The sequence below is a fragment of the Rhinatrema bivittatum genome, chromosome 2 (assembly GCF_901001135.1).
Source record: "Rhinatrema bivittatum chromosome 2, aRhiBiv1.1, whole genome shotgun sequence".
Classification (NCBI taxonomy): Eukaryota; Metazoa; Chordata; class Amphibia; order Gymnophiona; family Rhinatrematidae; genus Rhinatrema; species Rhinatrema bivittatum.
The window spans coordinates 2,157,237-2,177,013 of NC_042616.1; the positions used below are offsets into that span (position 1 = coordinate 2,157,237).

General features: G+C 50.7%; 1 protein-coding gene across 1 annotated transcript; it reads right to left on the reverse strand.

The window, feature by feature from the left end:
- Nucleotides 1–365: 365 nt before the first annotated feature.
- On the reverse strand, nucleotides 366–4,807 carry LOC115083431 (late histone H2B.L4-like). The gene is made up of 2 exons (XM_029587238.1): nucleotides 4,615–4,807; nucleotides 366–679 (listed from the first exon to the last, which is right to left on the reverse strand). Exons 1-2 carry the CDS (start codon nucleotides 4,729–4,731, stop codon nucleotides 443–445), a joined length of 354 nt encoding a protein of 117 aa, XP_029443098.1. The 5' UTR covers nucleotides 4,732–4,807; the 3' UTR covers nucleotides 366–442.
- Nucleotides 4,808–19,777: the final 14,970 nt, after the last annotated feature.

Sequence of the window (19,777 nt, forward strand, 5' to 3'; positions counted from 1 at the left end):
AGAGACAGAACAGCAGAGAATGTGTGACCCGCCCGCTCCCTCTCACCTCATACTGAGTGCTAGCACCACTACTCCAGGAGACCTAATAGAGACAGAGCAGCAGAGAATGTGTGACCCGCACCCTCCCCCTCTCCTCATACTGAGTGCTAGCACCACTACTCCAGGAGACCTAATAGAGACAGAGCAGCAGAGAATGTGTGACCCGCACGCTCCCTCTCACCTCATACTGAGTGCTAGCACCGCTACTCCAGGAGACCTAATAGAGACAGAGCAGCAGAGAATGTGTGACCCGCACCCTCCCCCTCTCCTCATACTGAGTGCTAGCACCACTACTCCAGGAGGATTAATAAGAGTGAGAGAGCAGGTGAAGATCTCTGATATTTATTGTAATAAAGTCACAGCATCATTCGGCACGGGCGTGCCAGTCTAGGTCCCTGGGGTGTCACTTGCTGCTGGTGTATTTGGTGACTGCCTTGGTGCCCTCAGATACCGCGTGCTTGGCCAGCTCTCCGGGCAGGAGGAGACGCACCGCCGTCTGCACTTCCCGGCTGGTGATGGTGGCGCGCTGGTTGTACTGAGCCAGGCGAGAGGCCTCCGTGGCGATGCGCTCAAAGACGTCGTTCACGAAGGAGTTCATGATACTCATGGCCTTGCTGGAGATGCCCGTGTCCGGGTGCACCTGGGATGGGGGCAGTGAGAGGAGAGAGTGAGGTAGCAACATCAGAAGGTCTGGGGGTTTATTAAACTGCCCCCAGAGACCCAGGGGTACATACCCCAAGCTAGGCTATACTCCAGGGACACCCCCTCCCTCTGCCACAGGGTTTCATGGTTATAGTCAGGGGGTACATACCCCAAGCTAGGCTATAATCCAGGGACACCCCCTCCCTCTGCCACAGGGTTTCATGGTTATAGTCAGGGGGTACATACACCAAGCTAGGCTATAATCCAGGGACACCCCCCTCCCTCTGCCACAGAGTTTCATGGTTATAGTCAGGGGGTACATACACCAAGCTAGGCTATAATCCAGGGACACCCCCTCCCTCTGCCACAGAGTTTCATGGTTATAGTCAGGGGGTACATACACCAAGCTAGGCTATAATCCAGGGACACCCCCTCCCTCTGCCACAGGGTTTCATGGTTATAGTCAGGGGGTACATACCCCAAGCTAGGCTATAATCCAGGGACACCCCCTCCCTCTGCCACAGGGTTTCATGGTTATAGTCAGGGGGTACATACACCAAGCTAGGCTATAATCCAGGGGCACCCCCCCTCCCTCTGCCACAGGGTTTCATGGTTATAGTCAGGGGGTACGTACCCCAAGCTAGGCTATAATCCAGGGACACCCCCTCCCTCTGCCACAGGGTTTCATGGTTATAGTCAGGGGGTACATACACCAAGCTAGGCTATAATCCAGGGGCTCCCCCCTCCCTCTGCCACAGGGTTTCATGGTTATATTCAGGGGGTACATACCCCAAGCTAGGCTATAATCCAGGGGCTCCCCCCTCCCTCTGCCACAGGGTTTCATGGTTATAGTCAGGGGGTACATACACCAAGCTAGGCTATAATCCAGGGACACCCCCTCCCTCTGCCACAGGGTTTCATGGTTATATAGTCAGGGGGTACATACCCCAAGCTAGGCTATAATCCAGGGACACCCCCTCCCTCTGCCACAGGGTTTCATGGTTATATAGTCAGGGGTACATTCACCAAGCTAGGCTATAATCCAGGGACACCCCCCTCCCTCTGCCACAGGGTTTCATGGTTATATAGTTAGGGGGTACATACACCAAGCTAGGCTATAATCCAGGGACACCCCCCTCCCTCTGCCACAGGGTTTCATGGTTATAGTCAGGGGGTACATACACCAAGCTAGGCTATAATCCAGGGGCACCCCCTCCCTCTGCCACAGGGTTTCATGGTTATAGTCAGGGGGTACATACACCAAGCTAGGCTATAATCCAGGGGCACCCCCTCCCTAACCCCCTCCCTCTGCCACAGGGTTTCATGGTTATAGTCAGGGGGTACATACACCAAGCTAGGCTATAATCCAGGGGCACACCCCCTCCCTCTGCCACAGGGTTTCATGGTTATATAGTCAGGGGGTACATACACCAAGCTAGGCTATAATCCAGGGACACCCCCCTCCCTCTGCCACAGGGTTTCATGGTTATAGTCAGGGGGTACATACCCCAAGCTAGGCTATAATCCAGGGGCACCCCCTCCCTAACCCCCTCCCTCTGCCACAGGGTTTCATGGTTATAGTCAGGGGGTACATACCCCAAGCTAGGCTATAATCCAGGGGCACCCCCTCCCTCTGCCACAGGGTTTCATGGTTATAGTCAGGGGGTACAAACCCCAAGCTAGGCTATAATCCAGGGGCACCCCCTCCCTAACCCCCTCCCTCTGCCACAGGGTTTCATGGTTATAGTCAGGGGGTACATACACCAAACTAGGCTATAATCCAGGGGTACCCCCTCCCTCTGCCACAGGGTTTCATGGTTATAGTCAGGGGGTACATACCCCAAGCTAGGCTATAATCCAGGGGCACCCCCTCCCTAACCCCCTCCCTCTGCCACAGGGTTTCATGGTTATAGTCAGGGGGTACATACCCCAAGCTAGGCTATAATCCAGGGGCACCCCCTCCCTAACCCCCTCCCTCTGCCACAGGGTTTCATGGTTATAGTCAGGGGGTACATACACCAAGCTAGGCTATAATCCAGGGGCACCCCCTCCCTCTGCCACAGGGTTTCATGGTTATAGTCAGGGGGTACATACACCAAGCTAGGCTATAATCCAGGGGCACCCCCTCCCTAACCCCCTCCCTCTGCCACAGGGTTTCATGGTTATAGTCAGGGGGTACATACACCAAGCTAGGCTATAATCCAGGGGCACCCCCCTCCCTAACCCCCTCCCTCTGCCACAGGGTTTCATGATTATAGTCAGGGGGTACATACACCAAGCTAGGCTATAATCCAGGGACACCCCCCCCTCCCTGTGCCACAGGGTTTCATGGTTATATAGTCAGGGGGTACATACACCAAGCTAGGCTATAATCCAGGGACACCCCCCCTCCCTCTGCCACAGGGTTTCATGGTTATAGTCAGGGGGTACATACACCAAGCTAGGCTATAATCCAGGGACACCCCCCTCCCTCTGCCACAGGGTTTCATGGTTATAGTCAGGGGGTACATACACCAAGCTAGGCTATAATCCAGGGGCACCCCCCCTCCCTCTGCCACAGGGTTTCATGGTTATAGTCAGGGGGTACATACACCAAGCTAGGCTATAATCCAGGGGACACCCCCCTCCCTCTGCCACAGGGTTTCATGGTTATAGTCAGGGGGTACATACACCAAGCTAGGCTATAATCCAGGGGCACCCCCTCCCTCTGCCACAGGGTTTCATGGTTATAGTCAGGGGGTACATACACCAAGCTAGGCTATAATCCAGGGGCACCCCCTCCCTCTGCCACAGGGTTTCATGGTTATAGTCAGGGGGTACATACACCAAGCTAGGCTATAATCCAGGGACACCCCCCTCCCTCTGCCACAGGGTTTCATGGTTATAGTCAGGGGGTACATACACCAAGCTAGGCTATAATCCAGGGGCACCCCCCTCCCTCTGCCACAGGGTTTCATGGTTATAGTCAGGGGGTACATACACCAAGCTAGGCTATAATCCAGGGGCACCCCCCTCCCTCTGCCACAGGGTTTCATGGTTATAGTCAGGGGGTACATACACCAAGCTAGGCTATAATCCAGGGGCACCCCCCTCCCTCTGCCACAGGGTTTCATGGTTATAGTCAGGGGGTACATACACCAAGCTAGGCTATAATCCAGGGGCTCCCCCTCCCTCTGCCACAGGGTTTCATGGTTATAGTCAGGGGGTACATACACCAAGCTAGGCTATAATCCAGGGACACCCCCTCCCTCTGTCACAGGGTTTCATGGTTATAGTCAGGGGGTACATACACCAAGCTAGGCTATAATCCAGGGACACCCCCTCCCTCTGCCACAGGGTTTCATGGTTATAGTCAGGGGGTACATACACCAAGCTAGGCTATAATCCAGGGGCTCCCCCTCCCTCTGCCACAGGGTTTCATGGTTATATAGTCAGGGGGTACATACACCAAACTAGGCTATAATCCAGGGGCACCCCCTCCCTAAGCCACAGGGTTTCATGGTTATAGTCAGGGGGTACATACACCAAGCTAGGCTATAATCCAGGGACACCCCCTCCCTCTGCCACAGGGTTTCATGGTTATAGTCAGGGGGTACATACACCAAGCTAGGCTATAATCCAGGGGCTCCCCCTCCCTCTGCCACAGGGTTTCATGGTTATATAGTCAGGGTGTTATCTACCCCTGTATAAAGTGCTTCCCCTCTATCCCCGGGAGTTACAGGTGTAGTCAGGGGGTACAGACCAGGTATAAAGTGAGCCCCTATCCCCAGGAGTTACAGGTGTAGTCAGGGGGTACAGACCAGGTATAAAGTGAGCCCCTATCCCCAGGGAGTTACAGGTGTAGTCAGGGGGTACAGACCAGGTATAAAGTGAGCCCCTATCCCCGGGAGTTACAGGTGTAGTCAGGGGATTCACAGGCCTGCCGGATGGTACCTGCTTTAGCACTTTGTAGATGTAGACGGAATAGGTTTCTCTCCTCTTGGCTTTTTTCTTGGCTCCTTTCTTGTCCCCTGCGTTTTTCACTTTCTTTTTTCCAGGATCCACGCTCATGATGGCAGCAAGGAAAGAAAACGTCTCTGTCAGCAGCGACAAAACTCTCCAGAGCAGCGAAGAGAAAGGCAAGAGCCCGCAGCTGTGCCTTTTAATCCCAGGCCCCCTCCCGCCGAAGGTGCTAATTACCCCGGGGCGGGGCAAGGACCAAGCACCCCGTCAGCTGCTCATTAACCCCCTTTCTGCAGCCGGACATGATTTCATGATGCATTGGTTGGGAATGAAACCCGGGTCAGCTGCTTAAAAAGCAGCCATGCTCACCACTATACCCCCAATGCTGGTGCTGGGGCCGGTCCTGAGGCGGCACTACAAGCCCCAGCATGCACCGGGGTCCCTTCCCAGGAGGTCAGAGATCACTGGACCTGGGCACCTGGAGAGGGAGAGGGCGCTACAGCCAGAAAGCAGGACGACTAATAAAACCGGCTGCAGGCAATCTACAGCCTGGGAGGTCATTTCTCTCCTCTCCCTCCCTATCTCACTGCTCTCCTCCCTCTTCTCATACTCTCCCCCCCCCCCCTTCTCTTGTTCCTCTCCTCCCTCCGTGGCCTCTCCCTCCCCTCGTTTGTGCTGCTAATGTAAGACATTAAGGGAGTCATTTGCAGAGGCATCGATGCACATAAATAACCCTGCTGAGTGCAGCCCTGCAGCCCCAGGACCCCTCACACAGGAGTCAGGAGGGGATCACAGGAGCATGAAAGGGAACTCTCCTCTCCCTGCCTGTCCCCGGCCCCTGAAGGACACAAGTTCTCCTCAAACACCCGGGCCATGGAGAGTTAACCCGCCCTCTGCTTCTAATAACTCAGAATAAAACTTATTCTAGCAGTAAAACCGGAGAAATGAAATTATGCACAAAGCACAAGCTGGCCAAGCGGCAAGGGCTCTGCCCTGCTCCGTGGAAGATCCCAAATTCAATCCCGGGGTCAGCTGAGGCGGAGGAGGGGGATGGGACTCGATTTCACTCAATGCACGGTCACTTTAAGCATTGCAAACTCATTGAGAGATCACTCTCACTCATTGAGAGGTCACTCCCGTGCCCAGCCTGCGCTATCACTCTCACTCATTGAGAGGTCACTCCCGTGCCCAGCCTGCGCTATCACTCTCACTCATTGAGAGATCACTCCCGTGCCCAGCCTGCGCCATCACTCTCACTCATTGAGAGGTCACTCCCGTGCCCAGCCTGTGCCATCACTCTCACTCACTGAGAGGTCACTCCCGCGCCCAGCCTGCGCTATCACTCTCACTCATTGAGAGATCACTCCCGTGCCCTGCCTGCGCTATCACTCTCACTCATTGAGAGGTCACTCCCGTGCCCAGCCTGCGCCATCACTCTCACTCATTGAGAGGTCACTCCCGTGCCCAGCCTGTGCTATCACTCTCACTCATTGAGAGATCACTCCCGTGCCCAGCCTGCGCCATCACTCTCACTCATTGAGAGGTCACTCCCGTGCCCAGCCTGTGCCATCACTCTCACTCACTGAGAGGTCACTCCCGCGCCCAGCCTGCGCTATCACTCTCACTCATTGAGAGATCACTCCTGGGCCCTGCCTGCGCTATCACTCTCACTCATTGAGAGGTCACTCCCGTGCCCAGCCTGCGCTATCCCTCTCACTCATTGAGAGATCACTCCCATGCCCAGCCTGTGCTATCACTCTCACTCATTGAGAGATCACTCCTGTGCCCTGCTTGCGCTATCACTCTCACTCATTGAGAGGTCACTCCCACGCCCAGCCTGCGCTATCACTCTCACTCATTGAGAGATCACTCCCGTGCCCAGCCTGTGCTATCACTCTCACTCATTGAGAGATCACTCCCGTGCCCAGCCTGTGCTATCACTCTCACTCATTGAGAGATCGCTCCCGTGCCCAGCCTGTGCTATCACTCTCACTCATTGAGAGATCGCTCCCGTGCCCAGCCTGTGCTATCACTCTCACTCATTGAGAGATCGCTCCCGTGCCCAGCCTGTGCCATCACTCTCACTCATTGAGAGGTCACTCCCGTGCCCAGCCTGCGCCATCACTCTCACTCATTGAGAGATCACTCCCGTGCCCAGCCTGCGCTATCACTCTCACTCATTGAGAGATCGCTCCCGTGCCCTGCCTGTGCCGCCTCCCTCACTCATTGAGAGGTCACTCCCGTGCCCAGCCTGCGCCATCACTCTCACTCATTGAGAGATCACTCCCGTGCCCAGCCTGCGCTATCACTCTCACTCATTGAGAGATCGCTCCCGTGCCCTGCCTGTGCCGCCTCCCTCACTCATTGAGAGATCACTCCCGGGCCCAGCCTGTGCCGCCTCCCTCACTCATTGAGAGGTCACTCCCGTGCCCAGCCTGTGCCATCACTCTCACTCATTGAGAGATCACTCCCGTGCCCAGCCTGTGCTATCACTATCACTCTTTGAGAGATCACTCTCACTCATTGAGAGGTCACTCCCGTGCCCAGCCTGCGCTATCACTCTCACTCATTGAGAGATCACTCCCGTGCCCAGCCTGCGCTATCACTTTCACTCTTTGAGAGATCACTCCCGGGCCCAGCCTGTGCTATCACTGTCACTCATTGAGAGGTCACTCCCGTGCCCAGCCTGTGCTATCACTGTCACTCATTGAGAGATCACTCCCGTGCCCAGCCTATGCTATCACTCTCACTCATTGAGAGATCACTCCCATGCCCAGCCTGTGCTATCACCCTCACTCATTGAGAGATCACTCCCGAGCCCAGCCTGTGCCGCCTCCCTCACTCATTGAGAGATCACTCCTGTGCCCTGCCTGTGCTATCACTCTCGCTCATTGAGAGATCACTCCCATGCCCAGCCTGCGCTATCACCCTCACTCATTGAGAGATCACTCCCATGCCCAGCCTGCGCTATCGCTGTCACTCATTGAGAGATCACTTCTGTGCCCAGCCTGTGCTATCACTCTCACTCATTGAGAGATCACTCCCATGCCCAGCCTGTGCCGCCTCCCTCACTCATTGAGAGATCACTCCTGTGCCCTGCCTGTGCTATCACTCTCACTCATTGAGAGATCACTCCCGTGCCCAGCCTGCGCTATCACCCTCACTCATTGAGAGATCACTCCCATGCCCAGCCTGCGCTATCACCCTCACTCATTGAGAGATCACTCCCATGCCCAGCCTGCGCTATCGCTGTCACTCATTGAGAGATCACTTCTGTGCCCAGCCTGTGCTATCACTCTCACTCATTGAGAGATCACTCCCATGCCCAGCCTGTGCCGCCTCCCTCACTCATTGAGAGATCACTCCTGTGCCCTGCCTGTGCTATCACTCTCACTCATTGAGAGATCACTCCCGTGCCCAGCCTGCGCTATCACCCTCACTCATTGAGAGATCACTTCTGTCCACACAAAGAAGATCTTGATGTGTTTGGAGGCAGTCCCTGCTCCATGGAGCTTACACTCTACTAAATCTATTTAGAAAAGTAACCAGGTGTGAGGAGATATTCTAGTGAGAGATCGAGCATGAAACGTGGTGGGTCAGGCAGGTGTGCGTGGGAGAGGAGCCACAGACTGTGCAGTGAGGTGGTGGCTGCGAGAGTCCTGGCGATTAGTGCTGTTATGGTGGGGTAAGTTTGCTATAAAGGCAGAGATTTCTGGTGCATTACAATAAACCTGATAGTAGAAGGAGTTTGCTTTTCTGTTAATGAGATCTTGCACCTAATTAGTTTAATATAATAAAAAATCTAAAGATTCAATAGTAACAAAAAAAAAGGTCAGACATTATCAGAGCTTAAAGGCCCACACTACTGTTTAACAGGGTAGAAGTGGTTAATCAGTCAGGTAGAAGTTAAGGAGCACATCCACGCAGATCACTAGAAGTTAAGGAGCACATCCACGCAGATCACTGGAAGTTAAGGAGCACATCCAAGCAGATCACTAGAAGGGCCACATCCACGCAGATCACTAGAAGTTAAGGAGCACATCCACGCAGATCACTAGAAGGGCCACATCCACGCAGATCACTAGAAGGGCCACATCCACGCAGATCACTAGAAGATAAGGAGCACATCCACGGAGATCACTAGACGTTAAGGAGCACATCCACGCAGATCACTAGAAGATAAGGAGCACATCCACGGAGATCACTAGACGTTAAGGAGCACATCCACGCAGATCACTGGAAGTTAAGGAGCACATCCACGCAGATCACTAGAAGTTAAGGAGCACATCCACGCAGATCACTGGAAGGAGCACATCCACGCAGATCACTAGAAGTTAAGGAGCACATCCATGCAGATCACTGGAAGTTAAGGAGCACATCCACGCAGATCACTAGAAGGGCCACATCCACGCAGATCACTAGAAGTTAAGGAGAACATCCACGCAGATCACTAGAAGGGCCACATCCACGCAGATCACTAGAAGTTAAGGAGCACATCCACGCAGATCACTAGAAGTTAAGGAGCACATCCACGCAGATCACTAGAAGTTAAGGGCCACATCCACGCAGATCACTAGAAGTTAAGGAGCACATCCACGCAGATCACTAGAAGGGCCACATCCACGCAGATCACTAGAAGTTAAGGAGAACATCCACGCAGATCACTAGAAGGGCCACATCCACGCAGATCACTAGAAGTTAAGGGCCACATCCACGCAGATCACTAGAAGTTAAGGAGCACATCCACGCAGATCACTAGAAGGGCCACATCCACGCAGATCACTAGAAGTTAAGGAGAACATCCACGCAGATCACTAGAAGGGCCACATCCACGCAGATCACTAGAAGTTAAGGAGCACATCCACGCAGATCACTAGAAGTTAAGGGCCACAGCCACGCAGATCACTAGACGTTAAGGAGCACATCCACGCAGATCACTAGAAGTTAAGGGCCACATCCACGCAGATCACTGGAAGTTAAGGAGAACATCCACGCAGATCACTAGAAGTTAAGGAGAACATCCACGCAGATCACTAGAAGGGCCATATCCACGCAGATCACTAGAAGTTAAGGAGCACATCCACGCAGATCACTAGAAGTTAAGGGCCACATCCACACAGATCACTGGAAGTTAAGGAGCACATCCACGCAGATCACTAGAAGGGCCACATCCACGCAGATCTCTAGAAGTTAAGGAGCACATCCACGCAGATCACTAGAAGTTAAGGGCCACATCCACGCAGATCTCTAGAAGTTAAGGAGCACATCCACGCAGATCACTAGAAGTTAAGGGCCACATCCACGCAGATCACTAGAAGTTAAGGAGCACATCCACGCAGATCACTAGACGTTAAGGAGCACATCCACGCAGATCACTAGAAGTTAAGGAGCACATCCACGGAGATCACTAGAAGTTAAGGAGCACATCCACGCAGATCACTAGAAGTTAAGGAGCACATCCACGCAGATCACTAGAAGTTAAGGAGCACATCCACGGAGATCACTAGAAGTTAAGAACCACATTCACGCAGATCACTAGAAGTTAAGGGCCACAGCCACGCAGATCACTAGAAGTTAAGGAGCACATCCACGCAGATCACTGGAAGTTAAGGAGCACATCCTCGCAGTTTTGGGACCAGCATCACATTTGTATCGTGTTCAGTTTTTATTTTGCCTGGGAATTTCAATGCTATAAGAAAATAATAATAATGGGAAAATGACTGATATAACACTCAGGAGAAAAAGCAGAGGGGAAGTCACATTCCACTGAATTATTTTTCCTTCCAACACTGAAATTCCCAATGCAGATAAAATAGAAACTGAAAATGAAGGCCCCCTAGTTATGTTCAGATAAAATAAATGACCTGAGTCACCTAGGGTCATGCACAGGATGAAGGGGCACTGTTTCATGCCATCGGTGACACAGCAGTGGTGACATGGCCGCACAGAAGCCGCAACGTCTCTGATGGAAGCAGGAAGCCCCCGAGTGGATGATTCAGCCCCTCCCCAGATAAAATAAATGACCTGAGTCAGCTCCTAGGGTCATGCACAGGATGAAGGGGCACTGTTTCATGCCATCGGTGACACAGCAGCGGTGACATGGCCGCACAGAAGCCGCAGCGTCTCTGATGGAAGCAGGAAGCCCCCGAGTGGATGATTCAGCCCCTCCCCAGATAAAATAAATGACCTGAGTCAGCTCCTAGGGTCATGCACAGGATGAAGGGGCACTGTTTCATGCCATGGGTGACACAGCAGCGGTGACATGGCCGCACAGAAGCCGCAGCGTCTCTGATGGAAGCAGGAAGCCCCCGAGTGGATGATTCAGCCCCTCCCCAGATAAAATAAATGACCTGAGTCAGCTCCTAGGGTCATGCACAGGATGAAGGGGCACTGTTTCATGCCATGGGTGACACAGCAGCGGTGACATGGCTGCACAGAAGCCGCAGCGTCTCTGATGGAAGCAGGAAGCCCCCGAGTGGGGGGGGGATAAAATAAATGACCTGAGTCACCTAGGGTCATGCACAGGAAGGGGCACTGTTTCATGCCATCGGTGACACAGCAGCGGTGACATGGCTGCACAGAAGCCGCAGCGTCTCTGATGGAAGCAGGAAGCCCCCGAGTGGATGATTCAGCCCCTCCCCAGATAAAATAAATGACCTGAGTCAGCTCCTAGGGTCATGCACAGGATGAAGGGGCACTGTTTCATGCCATCGGTGACACAGCAGCGGTGACATGGCTGCACAGAAGCCGCAGCGTCTCTGATGGAAGCAGGAAGCCCCTGAGTGGATGATTCAGCCCCTCCCCAGATAAAATAAATGACCTGAGTCAGCTCCTAGGGTCATGCACAGGATGAAGGGGCACTGTTTCATGCCATCGGTGACACAGCAGCGGTGACATGGCTGCACAGAAGCCGCAGCGTCTCTGATGGAAGCAGGAAGCCCCCCCCGAGTGGATGATTCAGCCCCTCCCCAGATAAAATAAATGACCTGAGTCACCTAGGGTCATGCACAGGATGAAGGGGCACTGTTTCATGCCATCGGTGACACAGCAGCGGTGACATGGCTGCACAGAAGCCGCAGCGTCTCTGATGGAAGCAGGAAGCCCCCCCGAGTGGATGATTCAGCCCCTCCCCAGATAAAATAAATGACCTGAGTCAGCTCCTAGGGTCATGCACAGGATGAAGGGGCACTGTTTCATGCCAGCGGTGACATGGCCGCACAGAAGCCGCAGCGTCTCTGATGGAAGCAGGAAGCCCCCCCGAGTGGATGATTCAGCCCCTCCCCAGATAAAATAAATGACCTGAGTCAGCTCCTAGGGTCATGCACAGGATGAAGGGGCACAGTTTCATGCCATGGGTGACACAGCAGCGGTGACATGGCTGCACAGAAGCCACAGCGTCTCTGATGGAAGCAGGAAGCCCCCCCGAGTGGATGATTCAACCCCTCCCCAGATAAAATAAATGACCTGAGTCAGCTCCTAGGGTCATGCACAGGATGAAGGGGCACTGTTTCATGCCATCGGTGACACAGCAGCGGTGACATGGCCGCACAGAAGCCGCAGCGTCTCTGATGGAAGCAGGAAGCCCCCCCGAGTGGATGATTCAGCCCCTCCCCAGATAAAATAAATGACCTGAGTCAGCTCCTAGGGTCATGCACAGGATGAAGGGGCACTGTTTCATGCCATGGGTGACACAGCAGCGGTGACATGGCCACACAGAAGCCGCAGCGTCTCTGATGGAAGTAGGAAGCCCCCGAGTGGATGATTCAGCCCCTCCCCAGATAAAATAAATGACCTGAGTCAGCTCCTAGGGTCATGCACAGGATGAAGGGGCACTGTTTCATGCCATGGGTGACACAGCAGCGGTGACATGGCTGCACAGAAGCTGCAGCGTCTCTGATGGAAGCAGGAAGCCCCCCCGAGTGGATGATTCAGCCCCTCCCCTGTGCCAGTAGCATCATCAAACAGCATCTCCTGCTGCCCTGGGGCCAGTCTCCCGGTTCTTAATGAGACTGGTCCCGGGGGTAGCAGGAGATGATGTTCGGTGAAACACTACTCCTGCTGCCACCCACTCCATGACCCAGCTGAGGAGACAGGAAGCACCCGGAGGCCACCAGCAGATCTTATCCCACTGACAGCTGAAGATTAAGACAGGTGCAGCAGACCCCATCCCGCAATGCTGGAATTGAGAGGGAGGAGTTAGTAGCCCAGGCCCTGAGTGTATATCTGAGCTGGTGTGAGTGGGAGCCTGTATATGATTGCATGTGGGAGAGACATAGTGCATGTGGGAGAGTGAGTGTGGGAGAGAGAGCATGTGTGTGATTGCATGTGGGAGAGAGAGAGAGCATGTGTGTGATTGCATGTGGGAGAGAGAGGGAGCATGTGTATGATTGCAAGTGGGAGAGAGCATGTGTGTGATTGCATGTGGGAGAGAGAGGGAGCATGTGTGTGATTGCAAGTGGGAGAGAGCATGTGTGTGAATGCATGTGGAAGAGAGCATGTGTGTGTGTGAATGCATGTGGAAAAGAGAGTGTGCATGTGTCTGTATGAGAAGAGAGAGCATGTGTGTATGTGATTGCATGTGGAAGAGATCATGGGTGTCTGACTGCATACGTGGGCGAGAGAGTGCGAACATGTATGTGTGTGATTCCATGTGGGAGAGAGAGAACATAAGAAGTTGCCATACTGTAAACCTCTCCTCCACAAAAATAACTCCACCTCTCAGCTGCGTGCTTAGGGTCAGACACATGTAAGGTGCCCACGCAACAGAATGGTCTCCCAGGGATGGGGAGGAGAGGCTGGAGCAGAGAACAGAGCAGTAAGTGGTAACATAAAACCCACCTTATGTACTTACAGCAAGTATTGCACATAAAAATTAGTGCATGCACAGTTACACAGCGCATTACGATTCTTATACTCTATAGCAAAACACAGGCAAATGGCATTATAGTAAAAAAAAAAAGAAAGATTTTATTAACATTGAAAGGAGAGGAAAATCAGGTTGCAAGATATAAAGCCCTACTCTGTATCTCAGTTCAGTTCACTTGCAAAATACTTCAAACTCCCATCTAAATTCTGGCCAGAATAATAACATTTATTTATTTTATTTAAATTTATCTTCCGCTTTTCACACTGTTTTCAGCACTACAAAGTGAATTACATTCAGGTAAGTTCTCAGTTAAGTCTCAGGTGAGTTCTGTTTTCCTTTTCTTTAGACAAGCTGCCCCACTGTGTGCTGGATGAAGCGGGTGCAGATGGCTGAGATCCCGGGCTCAGTGCAGCTGCAGGGTCCCACTTGCTTCAGGAGATTGGAAGTCCCAGTTCTCTCTCTCACACACACACACAAAAAATTCCCTGTCTACTCTATATAAAATCATGACAAATCTTCTGAATTTCCCTGCAGCTAAGTCAGCCTGATACTGAATGTATGCAGATAACTTTTCTAAATAATACTGTCCTTCTAGCTATAAATGAAACAAAAGGTCAGGAAACACCTGAAACTCACACTCTTTTCCCTGACTACAAAATAACAAACCACTGCTTTCTCGGCACTGCTATATAATTACTATTCTACAGACTATGGCTATGAGGAACGCTCCCATCTATATGCAACTGCTCTGTCCTTTGTGGCTGGGGAAGGAACCTCACCTCATTGCTATGTCCTTCTGTCTTTTCCTCCCCTCTGCCTGTCTGGCTGTACACAGAAGACAACCTTTCTTTTATACCTAATTAAACATGTTCATTAGCAATCGATCCTCTGCTCCTCATTGCCTCTGGTCTGGGATTACACCCCAAGTTCTGATTTCAAGAACTGCCTTAGGTCCCATTCAACTCGAAATTTTCCTTCTGTGGAAATATCCATTCAATCGTCCATTCGGTATCACTGCAGTTCAGGGGATAATACCACTGGCTTCCAGCCATGGCACTCCCCCCTCCCCCCTCTTGTACTGGAGCTAGAGGGTAATTTAACATTTGCATAGGTGAGAAGGACTTCTGTAGGCATCAAAGGAAATTATTTGCATTTGTCCCTTTCTGTCTCCACCAACAAAGGTACTGCCAAGTAACTCACATGTCACCATTTGCCTTTACTGTTCTTCCCTGGCATTTATCTTTTACTTCAAAGAGTAAACAGGGGTTCTCCCCTTTGCAATTTAATTCACCTTTGCTAGTCAGAGCAAGAACAATAGCTTAAGCTTCTGGCTTACATTACTGGGTCAGACCAAGGGTCCATGAAGCCCAGCATCCTGTCTCCAACAGTGGCCAATCCAGGTCACAGGTACCCAGCAGGATTCCTAAATTACATAAGAACATAAGAAATTGCCATGCTGGGTCAGATCAAGGGTCCATCAAGCCCAGCATCCTGATTCCAACAGTGGCCAATCCAGGTCACAGGTACCCGGCAGGATTCCTAAATTACATAAGAACATAAGAAATTGCCTTGCTGGGTCAGACCAAGGGTCCATCAAGCCCAGCATCCTGATTCCAACAGTGGCCAATCCAGGTCACAGGTACCCGGCAGGATTCCTAAATTACATAAGAACATAAGAAATTGCCATGCTGGGTCAGATCAAAGGTCCATCAAGCCCAGCATCCTGTTTCCAACAGTGGGCAATCCAGGTCACAGGTACCCGGCAGGATTCCTAAATTACATAAGAACATAAGAAATTGCCATACTGGGTCAGACCAAGGGTCCATGAAGCCCAGCATCCTGTCTCCAACAGTGGCCAATCCAGGTCACAGGTACCCGGCAGGATTCCTAAATTACATAAGAACATAAGAAATTGCCATACTGGGTCAGACCAAGGGTCCATCAAGCCCAGCATCCTGATTCCAACAGTGGCCAATCCAGGTCACAGGTACCCGGCAGGATTCCTAAATTACATAAGAACATAAGAAATTGCCATGCTGGGTCAGACCAGGGTCCATGAAAGCCAGCATCTGATTCCAACAGTGGCCAATCCAGCTAAATTACATAAGAACATAAGAAATTGCCATGCTGGGTCAGACCAAGGGTCCATGAAGCCCAGCATCCTGATTCCAACAGTGGCCAATCCAGGTCACAGGTACCCGGCAGGATTCCTAAATTACATAAGAACATAAGAAATTGCCGTGCTGGGTCAGATCAAAGGTCCATCAAGCCCAGCATCCTGATTCCAACAGTGGCCAATCCAGGTCACAGGTACCCGGCAGGATTCCTAAATTACATAAGAACATAAGAAATTGCCATGCTGGGTCAGATCAAAGGTCCATCAAGCCCAGCATCCTGATTCCAACAGTGGCCAATCCAGGTCACAGGTACCCGGCAGGATTCCTAAATTACATAAGAACATAAGAAATTGCCATGCTGGGTCAGACCAAGGGTCCATGAAGCCCAGCATCCTGTCTCCAACAGTGGCCAATCCAAGTCACAAGGAGCTGGCAAGTACCCAAACATTAAACAGATCCCAAACTATTAATGCCGGCAATATTCCCTATTGATTAATAGCAGTTTATGGACTTCTCCAAGAACTTATCCAAACCTTTTTTAAACCCAGCTACACTAACTGCTTTAACCACATCCTCTGGCAACAAATTCCAGACCTTAATTGTGCATTGAGTGAAAAATAATTTTCTTTGATTTGTTTTAAAGGTGCTACTTGCTAACCTCATGACGTGCCCCCTAATCCTTCTATTATCCAAAAGAATAAATAATTGATTTACATTAACCTGTTCCATTAGAACATAAGAAATTGCCATACTGGGTCTGTCCAAGGGTCCATCAAGCCCAGCATCCTGTTTCCAACAGTGGCCAAACCAGGCTACAACTACCTGGCAATTACCCAAACACTAAGAAGATCCCATGCTACTGATGCAATTAATAGCAGTGGCTATTCCCTAAGTCAACTTGATTAAAGCATTTAATGGACTTCTCCTCCAAGATCTTATCCAAACCTTTTTTAAACCCAGCTACACTAACAGCACTAACCACATCCTCTGGCAACAAATTCCAAGGCTTAATTGTGCATTGGGTGAAAAATAATTTTCTCCGATTAGATTTAAATGTGCTGCTTGCTAATTTCATGGAATGCCCCCTAGTCCTTCTATTATCCAAAAGTGTAAATAATCGATTCACGTCTACTCGTTCTAGACCTCTCATAATTTTAGACACCTCTATCATATCCCCCCTCAGTCGTCTCTTCTCCAAGCTGAACAGCCCTAACCTCTTCAGCCTTTCCTCATAGGGGAGCTGTTCCATCCCCTTTATCATTTTGGTCGCCCTTCTCTGTAGGTTTCAGATGGCAACCAACATGGGCCCTGACTTTCATGTAGACATAAGGGAAGAAGCACTGGAGTACTTCTATGGCCAAGACCAAAAGTAAAGCAAGTCAGCATTGCTGGAATTTCCTGGAAGGCTCCTCACCCAGTAAAAATGTTGTCAGTTGCAATTGTTTATGGGTTTGAGAGATGCTTGGTGTTTTGATTGTAAATATTTCTAACCTTATGACAAGGATTGGGGGTAACTGCACAGACTACCCTTAAGAGAAACCTGAGGTGATCTAGATGGCATGGTAGATATTACCATGAGAAGCTTGCTGGGCAGACTGGGTGGACCATTTGGTCCTTTTCTGCCATCATTACTATGTTGCAATCGGGACTCTTCCTGGAGATGTTCAAACAAATGCAAAACCAGAGTTCAATAAAGGACAATCACCGTGCTGTAGCCTGAAACACCCTGCTAGCAGACACAAGGCCGGCTGAAGGTCCACCTCGATCTTCCCAACCTGCGACTCCGTTACGGCTCTGCCACCTTTCCTCGAAATGGAAGATGTTCGGTGACGTAATGCGCCGGCGTGACCACCTCAGAAAAATTAAAACTCTCCTCTTCCCACGTCACCACGTGTAACCTCAGGAAAGAGCACCCCTCTCAAAAGTACATCTGAGGAGACCCATTCCTGATTTGCACTGTCAAATGCAGGGGAGAAAGAGTTTAGAAGAGTCAAGATCCTGAACAAAGAACCGCAGCGGAACTGGAAACTTCCCAATTTTCTCCCTACCCTGGAGTACCTCGAGGTACACCCTGGCTAATAAATGTCCTCCTCTGAATTTTTCCTCAGCAGGAACCAAGTCCAGGCCAATTAAAACATTCATTCCCTTCAGAAGAGAGAAAGAATAAGGAGGCTTTCACCTCAGAAACCATAGAGTCCTACGCAGTGCCCAAACTCTCTTTCCACTTTCCCTCAGAGTCTTCAAGGAAAGACCAATCAGTGAAGGATCTGCCTCTCTGCAAGAGATATAACATAGAAAAATCCAGCTTCGATCTCCAGAAGGAGTTTCTCCAGCTTTTCTTCTCTGACTACTATCCCAGGAACTGATAGGCCTCTTTGCCCCATAGGAAGACCCCCTGACAGCTAAAGAAACCAGGGTGGATCAACGCTGAACACCACCCCAAAACCAGTCACAGTGCCACCATTTACCACCAAAAATATCCTTTGTAGAAGGGTGGGGGTTTTTTTGTTTTACTTTTTTAAACTCTGGGGTAAATCGTGACACCAAAACACAGAGGCAAAAACTCATCATAAAAACTTTTTAAAATATATCAGAAGCAAGAACCCTGTGAAGGAGTCGGTTGGAGCATTAGATGACCAAGGGATTAAAGGGGCTCTTAGGGAAGATAAGGCCATTGCAGAAAGACTAAATGAATTCTTTGCTTCTGTGTTTACTGAGGATGTTGGGGAGATACCAGTTCGGGAGATGGCTTTCAAGGGTGATGATTAAGACAAACTGAACGAAATCACTGTGAACCTGGAAGATGTAGTAGGCCAGATTGACAAACTAAAGAGTAGCAAATCACCTGGACCGGATGGTATGCATCCTAGGGTACTGAAGGAATTAAAAAATGAAATTTCTGATCTATTAGTTACAATTTGTAACCTATCATTAAAATCATCCATTGTACCTGAAGACTGGAGGGTGGCCAATGTATCCCCAATATTTAAAAAAGGCTCCAGGGGTGATCCGGGTAACTACAGACCAGTGAGCCTGACTTCAGTGCTGGGAAAAATAGTGGAAACTCTCCTCAAGATCAAAATTGTAGAGCATATAGAAAGACATGATTTAATGGAGCACAGTCAACATGGATTTACCCAAGGGAAATCTTGCCTAACAAATCTGCTTCATTTTTTTGAAGGGGTTAATAAATGTGGATAAAGGTGAACCGGTAGATGTGGTGTATTTGGATTTTCAGAAGGCTTTTGACAAAGTCCCTCATGAGAAGCTTCTAAGAAAACTAAAAAGTCATGGGATAGGAGGCGATGTCCTTTCGTGGATTACAAACTGTTTAAGACAGGAAATAGTGAGTAGGATTAAATGGTCAATTTTCTCAGTGGAAAAGGGTAAACAGTGGAGTGCCTCAGGGATCTGTACTTGGACTGGTGCTTTTCAATATATATATATATATATGATCTGGAAAGGAATACGAGGAGTGAGGTTATCAAATTGTTAGTGTTCGTGGTAGTTGTGGGTGGATTCTTGGGCCGGTGGCAGATGACCATGGCTCCAGGGGAAGATCCCGAGAGGGACCACTGGTCAGGCTCAGATTATGGAGACAGACACACACTAGTTCTTTTATTAGACAGTATATAGAACCACCAGAGGTGGCAGTAGTGAGCTGGAAGCGCCCGGATGGGCTGTAGTCCCTCAGGCACTGGAACAGTGATCCTGGATAACTGAGCTGTAGAGAAATTGAAGATAGCGAGTAAGCAGGGTATGCAGAGTTCAGGAACAGAGCCTTGATGGTAACACTCACACAATGGCCTCATGAAGCAGCCCAGGAGCTGGAATGAAGTAGGCCCTCGAGGAGCGAGTACCTGGTTCCAGGGAAAGCTCTGAGAGAGAGATGGTAACTCACTGGTATTGTAGGCAGCGATGACTTCCTGGCAGAAGTGGTATTCAGTAGCAGGTCCGGGAACGTGGGCCCTCGAGGAGCGAGTACTGGTTCCAGGGAAAGCTCTGAGAGAGAGATGGTAACTCACTGGTATTGTAGGCAGCGATGACTTCCTGGCAGAAGTGGTATTCAGTAGCAGGTCCGGGAATGTGGGCCCTCGAGGAGCGAGTACTGGTTCCAGGGAAAGCTCTGAGAGAGAGATGGTAACCCACTGGTATTGTAGGCAGCGGTGAC

What these genes read in the sequence shown, in the direction of transcription:
- LOC115083431 (XM_029587238.1), bottom strand. Translation starts at nt 4,731, where the DNA reads ATGAGCGTGGATCCTGGAAAAAAGAAAGTGAAAAACGCAGGGGACAAG. An exon ending in TCTACAAAGTGCTAAAGCAG is followed by an intron (nt 680 to 4,614) that starts GTACCATCCGGC and finishes CCCCCATCCCAG; the next exon opens with GTGCACCCGGACACGGGCAT.